The 14,441-nt window shown below is 40.7% G+C and overlaps 1 protein-coding gene across 2 annotated transcripts in view; it reads right to left on the reverse strand.

Annotated features, from left to right (window-relative positions):
• Positions 1–7,432: 7,432 nt before the first annotated feature.
• The window catches only part of LOC119275109 (ribosome assembly protein 4-like), a 7,713-nt gene continuing 704 nt past the window's right edge, over positions 7,433–14,441 (reverse strand). The window contains exons 2-8 of one of the 2 annotated variants that reach the window (XM_037555901.1): positions 13,066–13,252; positions 12,843–12,931; positions 11,650–11,755; positions 9,593–9,801; positions 9,355–9,397; positions 8,938–9,197; positions 7,433–8,830 (exon numbers count right to left, since the gene is read on the reverse strand). In XM_037555901.1, the coding sequence (XP_037411798.1) occupies positions 8,443–8,830; positions 8,938–9,197; positions 9,355–9,397; positions 9,593–9,801; positions 11,650–11,755; positions 12,843–12,931; positions 13,066–13,252 (1,282 nt within the window). In that variant the 3' untranslated portion in view covers positions 7,433–8,442. The remainder of the gene's footprint in view (positions 8,831–8,937; positions 9,198–9,354; positions 9,398–9,592; positions 9,802–11,649; positions 11,756–12,842; positions 12,932–13,065; positions 13,253–14,441) is intronic. The other variant, XM_037555902.1, reaches the window with a different exon arrangement.

Consider the following 14,441-nt stretch of genomic DNA (forward strand, 5'->3'; position numbering starts at 1 on the left):
CCCGAAAAAACCTGGCATACGCTTTGCCCCTGGTGCTATTGGTATTCAATAATGTGCGCCATATTTGATGCATACTAGAGAGCCAGATGCACAAATCTAGGCGTCATGCCGTTCTGATGAGTGGGACCCGCTTACCCGGATTACCTAAATAGCTAAAATTGGGTTCAAAATGGAATTCTGGTTGTTAACTATGGTCCCAACAATCATAAAAGTTAAAATGTTGGTCAATGTATTATTATGTCATAGACACTCTTTTTATTTAGAAAGAACAATTTTCACCAGCTGTAAATAATAAAGCCCTTAATAACCAACAGTGCAACACAACACTCAATACATGAACAGCGGGATACAAAGGATCTGACAAAGCAGCAACAAAACAACATATTACCAAGCAGACACCAAGTGAAATATGGAGCACGACTTGTAGTCATGGGAGCAGAAATTTTACAATTCGTAAACTCTTCAGTTGAAGGTTTGTTTTTATTTTTAGGCTAGCTGAATGGCTTGATTAAGATTTTATCATATTATTACTCGAAACTAAATCAAGGATTTTAGGATACTTCCTTTGTGGAATAAAATACTGGATCCTCGAGTGGTCTCTTTTGTTGTTGCTTCATACGAGCAAATCAAATCAAGAACAAGGAAATTGCAAGAATATGCATTTCTATTCACTGCCATTACACGTCTTCTGGACTTTCGTTACTTTATTTTCTTCTTGAATGCAATAGCTCTGATCCATGATCAAAGAACCGAAAACAAAAGGAAGAGGCTGTCTCAAGAGGGAGACTAGACGTGTCATCGCCATCAGTTGAGTGCTAGGCACAACAGTGCCTCACCGAAAGGACCCACCTACCACTCGCCCCGGATTGGAGGGTGCCGCACAGTTGGCCGATAACTATGTTCACCCTAGAGCTTGGAAGGAAGCTGACGTCGGGATCCCAAGGGGAGACCTCTGAGCATAACAACCATACTGAACCCAACGATCGAGCTCACATTGAGAACACCACCGTCAAGGCCACGAAACCATCAATGAGAGAATAAGAAGCTACTGGGTGGGTCGATGAAGGAGAGAGACAATGCAGCGGGGAGGGGGGCAGGGGCAGATGATGAGGATCCGAGACCTAATCCGTAGGAAAATGTAACTATTTGTCCAAGTGCGTCGTGCGGCAAAGGTGACAAGGTAAGATTGACCTACGAAGGGCCATTTGAATTGATAAAGTGTTATTCAAAGTGGAAGTTTGGACACAAAATGTGGTTCAAAGAGTCACAAAAATTAAAATGTGGTTCCGTCTATGACTATGTCACAGATACACGATACAAACTTCAAATATAGCCATTTCATATATTCCTTGAGGACGTGCAACTTCTTCAAAACACGACAAAAATAGTCGTCGATTTTTCTCTCTCCACAAAATATATAGACATACGTACACCATGACTATATACACACAGGGGATGCCTTCCCTTGACTATACTCAGGGATTTAGTCAGATTAGGAACCACCGAAGACACATGCACAGAGGTGCGTCATGTATGAAAGAAACAGCACCGTTTCTAACGATAACAGGTTTAAAAATAGAGGAGCAGAAGAAATGGTGGCCAATAAGATAAGCACATGGCGGTTGGGGTCGACAGGAGCAGCAGCTCAAGCAAACCGCACGGTTTAGTCAACTGAAGCATCAGGGGAGGCGTCCTTCCTACCTAATTCCTATATGCTTATTAATCCTTTCCCAAATGAATACAGCTAAGATACAAAGAAAACCGATGAGGCGATGAGAGAGGACCTCGCTGGACGACGCATCCGATCATGTGATCAGCGCCCAAGCCGTTTCAACGATCTGGTCAAAACTTTGGACCCTAGGGCTTGGATCATGCATGATTGAGATTTCCAGCACATTTTTCTTAAGGAAAGACCCCATGACTCCCCTTCGGCACATTATATTTAAGCGAATTTAAATCAATTCGCAGAAAACAAGGGGGTTTTGGCTCTTGCTTCCTCTAGGTGTTTGATGCTTGGAAGGCAATGCTATCTACTGCATCATCATCACCATCATCCTCTTCTTCGCCGGTCTTGGAAAATCTCCGCCCGCCCTTATTGTTTTTTGTGGCGTCGCGATTGGGAAATCAAACTCGCATTACCGACGATTGATTCTCGGTAGCTGTCAAATGTTGCTGGTACTAGCATTTCCATGGGCTACTGGGTCATGAGTAAGAATTTGCAAAGTCAGAAGGGGAGATCATCCATCTTCTATCTCTTGCAAGTCAGAGGTCTGGCACATGGACCGGATCAAGGGCACGGCCTATGGGAGCCGTTCTAGTGTAGTTTGGGCACAAAAGGAATAGTATCTGTTGGGATCTTCTTGCAGTTTGTGCATCAGAATACTCGAGGTCAACAATATGTCAGAAGTTATCGAAGTGTCAGATAATGGATGGATCTGTCTTAGCAAAGACTAGAGTTGAGGAGGACTAATAATGGACACGGTACAGCGAGAAGTCAATTGTCACAGCTCATACGTACCAATAAGACCTGCTTGTCATATTTAGATCATTGATTAATGGAGATTTTTACCGGAATAACTACGTTTTCTTGACCAAGATCAAGACTTGAACTAATGTTGGAATTCATGTGAAAAGGAAACCTTCAAAAGAGTAGAACTGGTAAAGTGCATCGGTATTTATTATATAAAGTGTTGGTACATATTCCCCTTTCTGCATAGAAACTTAAGAGTTTGGGTATTATTTGTAATTCCAAATGGCTAAAAGAGGTGATTATGATCGACGCGGATTTTTGGGACATGCGGCCACGCGATGCCGTAATCCAGTGCGTCCGTGAGCGCGTCACGATTGCTATTTATTATAGCCACACTCGCAATACCTGGCACCTTATTAACCGGCTTTCTCGAATACATCGTCTATACGCCCAGGAAGTGGACCAGGCACATTAATTTTCGTATAGATACAGCCTTGGATGCTAGCAGCCCATGCCACGGTTCTGGCTAATCTGCCAGTTGGAGTTAATGCACACATCCTCATAATGTGATGTTTCAATGAATGGTAAATGCAAGTGATGTTGTGCAGTGTATTCAACTGCTCTCAATTACTGAATTCTAGCTGTTATGCATTGTTCCGTTGATGGATATGTCGTTCAGTGCATTCACACATCTGAAGAGATTGAGTGATGAACTGTATCAAAAATAATGAAAAAAATCACATGAACTACACTATTAGTGGAGCTTCCGGAGGAGAAGCAAAGTTCACTTAGTGAGCAGTTGGGATGGGGTACCACGTCCTAATAGTTCACCAAATGCACATGTGGTCTCATGTGGTTATTATCACATTTGTTTTTTGTTTTCTTAGCTCGACCATTATTGGTGTATGTTTATACAATACTCCAGCTTCGCACGCCTCGGTCCATCGCCACCTCTCAAAATGGTCTACTACCAATAATGTATCAAACGGTTGCATGTATGCATCATCATTATGAAATGTTTATTTTCCACGCGGTTGCTAACTACGCAAGCTCTAATTACCTCTACCCCATCATAGACACGGAAATAAGTATCTCACGTGCGACCGATAGAGATTTAGTTGGACATCAAGACAACTCGAATGGCTCATGCACACCCATCAAGCCACCCAACCCCCTGCAACCCATGGTCTTTAATATGTGCATTTACGTTTTGCAGGGGCAGCTGAGCGTATTCACTCCTCTGTTGTGTCTTTAATATGTGCATCACATGTGAGGAGGACATATCTAGTAATACAGGATCGCAGGTGCTACAATGCTCGAATGAATCCTGGACCGCTAGATCATATTCAGAGGGACATGATAAATGCAAGGGTGATGACCAGCTCCTCTTTGGAGCAAAAAAAAAAAGATGACCAGCTCCTCCACCGCAGAATATACCAGAAGCACCCTAGATTCTATACTTAATTAAGCCAAAGGGAATGGGAAGATGAGGATTTTCGGACCTCAATTTTGCCCATTGTTTATTTAGCAGGAGCATGCGTGAAATGATGCATGTAACCTTGTTATCACAAGAAAAAAAGTACGACACGCTCTACTGGTACAAACCATATACACATTCTAAAACTGTAGGTGTCAACTTAGAAAAAAAAGTTGTGCATTTTAATTAACCACAACATTCACTCTATTAGATTCAGTCCCTCTTTAAGATAGCTGGAAATGCTTGCTTGTACATTCTGTACAAAAAAAACTGAGTTAGCTTCCGTGAAAGCAAATATAGCATGTACTAGGTCAGTTGTCCAACTGATTTCAGATTGTACAAGCTAGAACGTCACATGGAATATGTGAAGACCAACAGCGGAAAATGTTCGTTTATAATAGTACTCTTTGTGGATTATCATAATTGACATTATATGCAAATTTACGGACTAGACATGCCAGGCTACTATTAGTGTTTCACGGACAAAGTAACCAAAAAATTACTAGATTTATTTTGTTGAACTTTTAGTAGTATAAAAGCAAAATACAGAGATGGCATAATTTCATATGGAGATTGCACAATAGCAAGACATGAGTGAAAACCAGGTTTAAACTTATGTGTCTGGGCAATGAAACTAAGCCTTTTTTTCTGCCCGTAAGTGAAACCGAGGCTCATAAACTAGTACAGGTAGGAAAAGGGCCTTATGCTTAATTAATAACATGAATCAGAGTGTTTTTGTATATTCTCCTGTGTAGAGGCTGCTCATCACGTGTGCCATCATCGCGTCCCTTCCAACATAATCGACAGGCCCATGATCCATCGGAGCATTGCATCACTTGAGTTGCGGTATCACCAGATATGTTGCCCGCATGTGGGCTGCCAGATAGTTGAATTATTGCCGTTGGGCTGCTGGGTGTGGGATTAATGCACGCGCTGCCTCGCAGGCCATGCACTGCATGTGTCAAGTGGAAATACACACGCTATATGGAATGCTATACAACCAAGCGAATTCCTTATACGGCCCGAGGGTATTAAAGCTGCACGCATCGCGCGGCAGCATGCGGTGTGGATTTCGGACGCCCGTGGTGGCATGTCCACTCGTGATTTATCGTGATTATGATGGACAATATTGTCAATGTGTAAATCTTCAGACCCATACGTGTTTTTGGCATATGCCATACCACAACTAACTCATAGCACTAATCGACATGCTTTGTTGTTATCGGTAACGAAACCAGTCAAGACCAGTCGGTCATCAATCTTAGTTGCTCTCTGGTAAAATAACTGCAACTGCTGTATAACATTCCACTTAACAAAATGCAGACGTCGAAATCAAAATCTGAACAGTTGAGCATCAGTGCATCACATTGTTGATTTCTGGAGTGTAATGACAGCACATTATGATCTCCATTTGGGAAACAAGAAGAAACCAGCACAGTCAAGCTTGGATCACTTTGTTTAGCTAATCACCTAACCTAAACAAGTAACATAACAACACTTGGCCTTTCATCTCTAGACTGAAATGGCTGGTATGGTAAAGACAAACATGTAGATGCACCACCCCATCAGGCTAGATTACCTGCTCATACTAGTTCAATTAAATACACGGTGCGTCGTGGCACATATCATAGAGTGGTCTGGACGTGTAATTAACTGAGTTGTTAGCAAATTGGTTAAGATGTGATGCTGATAGTAGCTTACTTGCCAATATTCATTATACAGCATATGAAAGCAGACAATTGTTTGACCTAGCTGTTGATCAATCAAAATGAAGTAAACCTAAACGGGGGACTGCGTGACCCTCACTATTCCTCCGTCAAAGGGTTCAGACAAATAATGCAGCACAATGACTCACAATGAAGATGAAATGTTAACCTCTGTTGACTTTTCTGGATCAGTGCCAGGATTTTCTTGAGGAACGATCCAGAAGAGTATAATCAACTAGTAAAATTTTGTGAAGATAACATGTAGTGTATGTTAAATGTTAGGTAAAGCATAGGCATGACAGCAGACGCATGTCAATATGATGTGTCTGTACTCATAGTTCTGACTTCTGAATTACTGACCTGAGTTCCTATGCGCTAAATGATAGCAAAGTTTGCCGAATTCATCCCGGCGTGCCAATTCGCATAGACTATTCTGTTATGGCACTGACATCACCCCAATATTTTGGTCTTCTGGCCACGATACATCGGTGGTTAACTCGATAGGCCTGGTTTAATGCACATGTAATCATCATTAGCGAGAAAGGCGGAAATGAGCTAAGAGATAAGTCTGTATTAGGTGGTTTCCAGGAAATGGCCCGGTTCAACTTGTCTCCGCAGCACACAAGGATGAGTCCTCTTCACACTTACTTGACACTGACTCCCTAAAGCTAAAGGGCAGTGACAAAAAGGCATATTCGCAGTGCTACACTAGAATATTAGAAGTAACTTTTTGTCCCCATGTTGATCTTCAGGCTGAGCTCAGCCTCCATTCTCAAAAAGAGTATCCTCCAAGCAGATACTGCCATTATATGCACTATTAGCACGAAGCACGGAGCAGATACTAAAGCAAAACCATTCTCTAGTGAAATAGTGGTAGGAGGCTGCAACTCTCACAAGTATTCCTTTTATTTTTACAAGAAAGCATGTCAGGAAAATCCTTGTAGGAAAAACTCAAGATTGATTTGAGACATGCGAAGAAAATATGCTCTACCAAACGGAGAGGTAGAACAGAGTTATGCTCTACCAAGTTAATATGCAAAGCCAAAAAATAGAGATCACTAAACCATGGAAAGATGGTTTCTTCTCAAGTCTACTTGGAAAAGCATGAGAAAAATGACAGCTTGTCCGCATCTAAGATGATACTTCTCCTTAACAGCCTAGGAAAGTCTCATAGGAAGTAAACCCAAAGACATTCTTATGCCAATCAACTTCAAGATTGCACGTTGTACCAGTGCAACTGGTTCCACTGCATAACTAATTAGATTTGTCACATATAAATGCCAAAGATAACAAGATTACTGGTTCAAATGTCAACTGCATACAGTAGGGGCGAGAAAAAGCAAAGACAATTCGGTCACACCAACGATTTTTCCATGGAGAAGATAGATGACTATAATCATAATAGAGACTCACCTCTGTCCTTAGCAATAGAGCCGCCGGGTTTGTAGCGTGTAAACACCTTGCATTGGCAACTTGGAGTGCGACATTGCTGACTTCAACGTACTGCAGGTTAAACTGAGTTCTCCCTTACCTCCAGTGACCATGTTTGACATTGTAACTGAATATAATACAGCAGTAACTGTGCTGGAATTCAGAGAGTATTCACACTGAAGCCTGACTTCAACCTAGGTTACCTTCATGTATAAGAAACAGTCCACCCCAAAAATTAGTACTCCCTCCAATCCATATTAATTGTCGCTCATTTAGTACAATAACATTGTATTGGAGGGAGTACCAATTTTGATGAATTTCGATATAAAAAAAGGTGGCAATGCAATATGTATGTATGACCAGCCCATTCTTTGAAAGGTTATACAAGTCAAAGCCCTTTGTGCTAGACTAGAGTGGGGGGTAAAGTCTTCTGCCTATTTTGTGTCCAATGCGGTAAAATCGAGATCTCCAGGTTGCCTCATAATTTGACTATTAACTATTTGATTTACAAGTTTGATGTGATTAACAGAGAGTTTGCACTGCTGCTTTCCCATCAGCAATAGTTTGCCAAAACAGGAAAATGATAGTCTTCTCAAACTTCACATCGTGTACAACAGTTCATCAGACTTTTCTTCAAAAACATTCAACTTGTTTTTGTCTTGATCATTGATCGCAACACCTGAGGCCATCAGACTTCTCTAGAGATATGCAGGAAGAGAATGAACTGCTCCGCATCTGATACATTCCATGAGGACAGGGATAGACTGAATCACAGATAAACTGCAGCATGTCTTGTATCTGAACTTGCATGCTGCATATTCTCTCTCAAAAAAAAAATGCATGCTGCATAAATCCATAACAGATAATATCTTATACTCGTGGGATATGATTCATGATCTATGAGAATATCTTACAATGGTAATATGATTGTCAACACATGTGCTACTGGACTTCTGCATATATGTTCAGTAGCACTATAACTGCCCTTCAGAGGAATACTGCAGGGAACAGGCCTCAATTTTTGAGAAACTCAACCTAATCCACTGTAATTCTATGGTGAAGAGAACAACATGACTATCCTGTCATCACTAGTTATACAAAGGCTCATGTTGATGTATGTAGCTTTCTTGAGAAAAAACAGTATGTATGTAGCTACAGATGATGCCTTACAAGCAAATTGCCAAGGCAGTATCCTTCCTGCATGCATGATACAGGCCCATTTGCAAAGACGCTCCCTTATTTTCAATAAACATTAGCATGGAGAGGCTAAGAGACAGATGTGCACCAGCTTAGCATAAGGGCTGAGCTCTCAAAATCTCATCTTGTATGCAATGCTACCTCTTTGTTAATAATTTACGCTAGTTTTCATCATTATATTCTTGAGATCCCCAGAACTTGGAAACCTCCTTGCCAGGTAAAGCTACAGGAACTGAGGATCTCAGAAAGTCCTGGTAGTGTAACAGGCTGCCTCTGGTAGAACTACTCCCTGCGGTGACAATCCTACACCCGTCCACGGCCATGGCTGACACTGTGCTTCTCCCTCCTGATTTAACAGGCTCGTCGCAACTCAATCTGTTCACCAAGTGGCCCGTCCGGGTTTCCCAGACATGGACCTGACCATCCCATGGTGCGCCCATCACTACCTTGTATGGATCCAAGTGAAGCAACGTCACAGGACCATCTGAATGCAGTTCTGCGACTGTGTGCTTGAGTTCTTGAGACTTACGAATATCCCACAGAAGAGCCCTGTCCAGCAAATAATGATAGATAGGTAAGGTTTGCAACACAGTCGAAGCTAGAAGCTCAATGTTTGAAACTGGAAAGCACTGGTTGTACAGATATTGTGAGCTTACTTGTCTTTTATGCCCGTGCATATTAGCCATTCAGAGGGCAGCATCTCACAAGAAAGTATTCTTTGGTTACGAAGTTCAAGAACAGAAGCCTTCTTCATCGTCCTCAAATCAATTGCTGTCACTTCGGATCCAGCAGCAATGTAACAAAGGGATTCGTAGCATTTGATTGCAATCGGTGGACCACTTGAGTTAAGATGAGCACCCCCAACACAAGATGATGAGACACTGGAAGGAGGTGCCATTGTGTCCCACACTTTCACCTGAGATGCAGTATAACAACATGAAAAGCAACATACAAACAATAGAGCTTAACATGAGCATCAAATGGCTTAGTTGTGGACCACACAGAATATGTTAAACAATATTACTCCTATTAATGTAATACTTCAGATAAAGTTTTCTTCGATGTTCTATTACCTTTGTATCTTTGGAACTGCTGACCAGCAGGGAGGATTTATGCCTGAAGAGCAAAGAAGAAGCTCAATGATCGTGCTGATGGATCATAATTTAAGAAACCTTAGAAAGTATAGGAACCTTGCAACTGTACAAAAGCCAACAAAATGCTTTCCAGTTTGATAAATGGTGCATTTGCACACAAAGAAATAGCCGACTAATAGTAGAATAAGTTCCATTCAGATGGTTTGACAGTACGTACCAAGCAACAGACAAATGTGACAGTGTTTTTTCATGCCCATGCAAAGTTGATATTAGAGGGTGTTTCTTTGCTCTTGTATTCATAGACCAAAGGCGAATGGTGCAGTCTTCACCACCAGTTGCGAGTATTTTACATTCACCGTCATCAAGCAATTTGTCAGCCAGAGCAGTAACAGGTCCTGAATGGCCCTTGTAACAGCGTGATTGGCCCTACATAAAAAGGTTATAAAATCACGCTTAGCACTAGCTTCTCAAGGAGTTAGATATATAGCCTTTCAAAAACATACCCCACCGAGATGTGTTATTGTGACTGAATATGTTAGCTAACCATCACATTATTTGTAACGATAATTTAGATGCATGACTGTAAATTGACCAGATTTTATAATGACACTGCAAGGTTTCAACTTCATGAAATGCCATGCAGAGTTGCCATATTTATAAGCATGTCATTGACCGAAGAATTTCACTAGTATTGGATAAAAGTGTCTCTGTCTCCTACCTCCTCACCACCTTCCTGCTGCAGCACCTTCTCTCCAGCTCACCTTGCTGTCTCTGCAAGTTGTGTGGAGCACGACGCCATCTCTCCGCCCCCCTGCTCTTCGGGTCAGGGCTAATCTCAACAAATATGTACTCAGACACATGACGTGTGTGGCAAGGATGAGCCCTATGGCCATGTGTAATGCACTGACAGAGGTCAGGCCCTGAGTATGGAGGTTGAGGCGAGTGGGACAAGAAAGCCCATGTTGCACGAGGGAAGAGGAACATGAAGAGGACGATTGAGAAGAAAGAGGATCCGCAGGGACATAAATGTCCAATTTGAGGTAAATTTGGACGAATGTGGTATTTCTGTTTACGCTACAAGCCTACAACTCTATATAGGAACATATCGAAGCAGAAACTGCGTGTTGGCATTTCCAACTGGGCACTTCAAAAGGGCATATATCCAAATATTCCTATTTATATACCTCGTGACCAGGAAGAGGCTGATCTTGGGAAGGAAAGACACACTAGGATGTATGGCACAGCAGCATGTTGGAGGCTCATGTGTAATTTCATGTCGAAAATTCCATACATGCAGTCAGCCAGGTTGGACAAGGAATGGAGGCTACTGCATAATGGTTCCAGTCCCTAGAATATCAGATTGGGACTATGTATGTCCTTCCATATGAGTTTAAGCAGATTAGATCTACTTTATCTCTTGTTAGTTTACAGCAGGTTAGATCCTGCTTTGTCTCTAGCAGCCAGTATTACATAAGCGGCATCCCTCTTAACCAGAATTTCCTTCTCCATCCTCAGTTCCTCACCCCTCTTAACTAGGTCTCCTGGTTACCATGCTTGAGTACCACTTTCTCACCGGCAACTAATCCAGGGAATGAGGGGCAGACAAGGCAGAGTAAGGGGTACTGCCGCATAACTTTGTTAGTAGTTAGTGAGGTTGGCATAGAGTTAAACGGGAGGCCAGGGTATACAGTGGCCGCTTCACAATGTCATGAATAGATACCACAAGCACAAAACAAGGAAACTGAAGCAATTGCAGAAGAGAAAAGGAAGCACGTATTATTATTTTCATATTTGAATGAGACAAAGAGCAACCAATGTCCATCTAACACTAATATTTTTTTCTGTATCATTTTAATAACTATATTTTACAGTCATTCAATGACCGTGAGTAATACTCCCTCCATTCACAATTATAAGATGTTTTGAATATTTCAATATGGACTACATATGGACTGAAATGAGTGAACAGTGCGTCTATATACATCTGAATCAGAAAAACGTTAGAACATCTTATAATTGTGAATGGAGGGAGTAGCAGTTAGTTTCTGTTTTTTATTATTCCTGTTTCAAGTACCTCTGCACTCATGCACAAAGTCAGTGATGTCATCATGAATGGTCATGTTGTATCCTCACAAAAAAAAAGAACATACTCCCTCTGTAAAGAAATATAAGAGCATTTAGATCACTGCTTTAGTGATCTAAACGCTCTTATGTTTCTTTACGGAGGGAGTACATGTTGTATCAACAGGGTAATGTAACGTAGAAATGAGGTACCTTCCAGCAAAGACGGACTGTTCTATCCGTGCTTGAAGTGACTAATGCCTTTTCATTTCTATGTGCATCACTTCGATGCAACGGGGTGTCGATTAGCGGGAATAATCTGCAAAATGAACATAATAAGGCATTCCTATCTCTGCGACTTTCAGCAGGCATTAGTGAAAAGCCAATCACAGATAGAACTGTGAAACAATAAAAGTTTAAATTGTGAAATGAGGATACTGTATCCCAAACATAAACCAGCTAGTAATCATGAAAATGATTTGCAACAATTCCTCTCTGCTAGGAAAGAAGAAAATTAAGTAAAAGAAATGATACTGTAACAAGACGATAATGAAGTAAAAAAAAATGACATTGTCACCAAGACGTAACACAAACAAATCTACAAAGTCCGAAGATATAACCAAGGTACTAACTGAAGTGAAGTTACCTATTTTTTTAACAAATGGAAGCAAAAATAAAGCAAAATAATATATAAAGTCAGATGATGTCATTTGGTTCCAAGTAACATGTCAGTCATAACATCCTACTATACCGAACATAAGATGTTCAGTAAATGGGCATTATATAGTTTCATGCACCAACCACTAGAACCAAAAGTACAAACTGATGGAGAAGGTTGGGCAATTCATATATACTTCAAAATCCCTCTCACATGTGGCATGGGCAGAAAGAAAGCAAAGCAATTTATTTATTAAAATTGCAGAAGTCGAGACTTGAACCCAAGATGAGAATGAAGTAAAAATAAATCTACAAAATCTGAAGATATACCAATGTACTGAGACTGAATGAAGTTGCCTATTTTTCTGACAAATGGAAGCAAAGATATAGAGCGAGCCTAATACATTAAAAGTCAGATGAGGTCATTTTGTTCCAAATAACATGTCAGTCATAACATCCTACTAAATTCAGAAACTTTCATTATGCGAGGATTCAAGAGTCTTGTCCAAGACATAAAGTGGGGATCAGTCTTAAATCCTAACATCCGTTAGCAGAGAAATGTACTATCTTTGATATTATTATAGGAATAGAAAAGAAGGATTCAATGGTCACCCCTTGATTCCCCACAGGGTTGAGTACATGAAACTGACCCCCCCCAAAAAAAAAACCTTGAACATCAGATAAGCTGACTAAAAAGTAACAAGATCTACAAATGTCTAAAGAGCAATGGTTATTTGCTTTATGGTTACCTCATACAAGTGATCCTCGCGCTATGGGTCCTGTAGGTTTCCACTAATTCCATGTCCAGGCCAAGCCTCAATCTTTTGACTACTGGCCCCTGCACAGAGGAAATTGCACAGCATATGTTGCTTAGCACAAATAAGCTTTGGATACTGCAACAACCTGTGTTGCTTAAGCAGAAGAGCAAATCTGCTATATTAAAAACACATAATACTGTTGCATTTCACTCACTTGAGAGAACCAAACACCATTCCTATCAAGCATTAGATGGCTTGGTGTCAGCTCCGTGGGATCTAGATAATAAATAGATGATAAGGGATCATCAAATTTCATTTGATGCACTTCAGTGTGCCTCCGAATGTATAGTTCTCTAATCCCCAAAGCTTCACGAGGCACTTGTTGAAACGGCCATTGCCCCCTAAGTGTTCAAATAGTTATGACGCAATGAATAAGTGGGCAGTCAGATACATGTGTAGTTTACAAAGTCTCAAAATACTATATAGTATAAACTCAAACATTAGACAGTTATGTGAGTTCAGAAAAGGATTACACAACATTGATCAACTCGTAGAAACTGTAAAACTTGATGCAAAGCATAACCATCAAGCATTTAAAGTGGCATCCACGTAAAAGAAACATTAGCTGCCTGTCACTTTCAAATTGCATGGACCTTATTAAATAAAGTTCATATTGTGTAGACAGTGACAATTCCTCCACCGACATAATAGCTTTGTCCAATAAACTACCAAAAACTACTTTTCCTTAAAAAGAATAGTCCAACGGAGTCAGAATATAAGTCATTTTGAATTGTATGAGTCCAATATTTCTAGGTTTGGCTCTAGAATGAAAAATAACTAGAACCAACAACATCAAATTGATATCTTCAACATGTAATAGATAGACGTTCATAATGTATGATAGTACCTGAAACCCTAAGATCAAGCTCACTCTTAATGTACAAGCCGCTCTCTTTTTATGTGAAACAACATTTTTAAATTCAACTTCAAATTGTCCAAAAAAAACACCTTGAAAACTGTGTCAATATCCAAAAAAACACTATTTTAACGACCATAGGGAGTATACCATAAACACCAACACTGTTGCTCCATATTTCAAATATTCTACTTTGCTGGAGAGATACAAATCAGAAGATTGATAAGTCTGCAGCTTGCAATCCCAACAACCAAGACAACTAATAAAGTGCCACTAAATCTGTGGACCCACGAACCCTCTGACAGTCTTATGATCAAGTTTGGCTATATCAAATGCCAACCAATCATACAACAATGAAGATGAAAGTCATTCTGAAAAATGACAGTATCTATTCTCCTCCCTTTCAGTGCAGTGCATCCCAACAATTAATGTACTGTTCAATCCAGGCTTCCTCAGCCTAGCTAACACCAAACCAGATGTTGTCCCATGCTTAACTCTATCTGCTCAAACAAGAAAATCATAGCAGAGGTTCATAATTTTCCAGTCCAAACCGTCGTCCCGCACCTAGTAACGCTGCAAATCATTTTCCCCAATTTTTTAGCCCCACAATAGCTTTGAAGTCCCAATCATAACAGGAAACCGATCATTTGTAAACTGTAGACACAACACCCTCC

The sequence above is a fragment of the Triticum dicoccoides genome, chromosome 3B (assembly GCF_002162155.2).
Source record: "Triticum dicoccoides isolate Atlit2015 ecotype Zavitan chromosome 3B, WEW_v2.0, whole genome shotgun sequence".
Lineage (NCBI taxonomy): Eukaryota > Viridiplantae > Streptophyta > Magnoliopsida > Poales > Poaceae > Triticum > Triticum dicoccoides.